The 1273-nt window shown below is 68.9% G+C and overlaps 1 protein-coding gene across 1 annotated transcript in view; it reads right to left on the bottom strand.

Moving 5' to 3' along the window:
• The window catches only part of SCRT1 (scratch family transcriptional repressor 1), a gene marked incomplete at its 3' end in the record, with an annotated part of 8318 nt that extends 7355 nt beyond the window's left edge, over positions 1-963 (bottom strand). Inside the window, exon 1 of the mRNA XM_025194781.1 lies at positions 849-963. Coding sequence (XP_025050566.1) covers positions 849-963 — 115 coding nt within the window. The remainder of the gene's footprint in view (positions 1-848) is intronic.
• Between the last annotated feature and the right edge of the window lie 310 nt (positions 964-1273).

Here is a 1273-nt window from a genome sequence, read left to right on the forward strand (position 1 = left end):
GGGATCCGGGCCTGTGGAGGGCAGCTCCACCCCGGTGGGGTTGCACCCTGTGCCCGGGCCGCCGGGAGCCCGGTCCCCCCGGGAGGCTGGAGTGAACTTTGTCACTGCTCTAATTGCCGGATCCTGCCCCTCTCGCGGCCCCTTCCCCGTCAGGGCCCCGGTGCTTGAATATGTTATTAACTTTATTGTCAGGTCCTGCCACCGGGGTTGATCTGCATGAGCAGCCCTGGCCCTGGGGCTTTGGCGGCTCAGGCAGAAGGTGCAGCTGGGGCCAATCCGCCCGCCACCCTCCCCTCCGCACCGCAATCAGCTGCACCAGCGGGGTGGGCCGCGAGTCGAGCTGGGGCATCCGGCTGCTTTCGGGAGCTGGCACCAGGGCTTCCAGCGCTGCGAGACCCGCCTGCAGCCCCGAGCCGGCGGTGACGGGGCTCTGGGAAGGTGGTGCGTGTGATTCGGTTAGTCTAGGAGGTGCAACTCTACCCGCGCAGGCTGGGGCAGGCCAGGCTTGTGGTCTGCTCTCTGCCCCTCCTCCTCTTGAGTCCAGGCACCGGAGCAGCTCCTGGCAGGTCACAGGAGGGGCTGGGGGCTCCCAGCCATGCGTGGGCAGGGCACAGGGAGAGAGCCGGCCTGGGGGAGCTCGCAGCCGCGGCCTCGGGGGGTCCCTTTCGTCGGCACTTGGGAAAGCTAAAGCAGAAGCCCTGTCCGAAGTGCGTTGCCACCTGCAGAGCTCCGCTCTGGGCAGGGAGGACAGGCCGGGACCCGGGCGTCGGGTGGGCCTGGTCTGCCCGCCCTGTGCCCAAAGGGAGGAGGCAGGCTGGGCCAGTGGTTACAGCCCACGCCTGGGAGACCTGGCTCTGCCACAGAGATCCCCTCGGACCTTGGCCAAGTCCCTTCTGCTGCCAGTGTCAGCTGCTGCGGCCCAGTCACACCAGCCTGGAGGTCCCTGCCACCGCCCCCAGCCATGGTGGCTTCCACCCCGGCCCGGCACGTGCTGCTCCCCTCTCTGGTCTCTGCATGGTGCCAGGCCCTGAGCCAGGGGGTCCTAGAGGGCATCGGGGGGGGGGGGGGGGCCCCTGCCTGCTCTGCACCCCCTCTCGCCCGCTGCCTCCCCTGATCAGCCCGGGGGGCACTGAGCCCATAGAGCCGGGAAAGCTGCGTGACCTGGTGGCCCTGCCTTGGTGTGAACCCCTCCAGGGACAGAGCAGGAACCCGGGCTCTGCCACTACCCCCAGGTATGGCCCTGGTCATGTCACTTCACCTCTGATGCTCCCTA

Source organism: Alligator sinensis, unplaced genomic scaffold (genome assembly GCF_000455745.1).
Source record: "Alligator sinensis unplaced genomic scaffold, ASM45574v1 scaffold1905_1, whole genome shotgun sequence".
Taxonomy (NCBI): domain Eukaryota; kingdom Metazoa; phylum Chordata; order Crocodylia; family Alligatoridae; genus Alligator; species Alligator sinensis.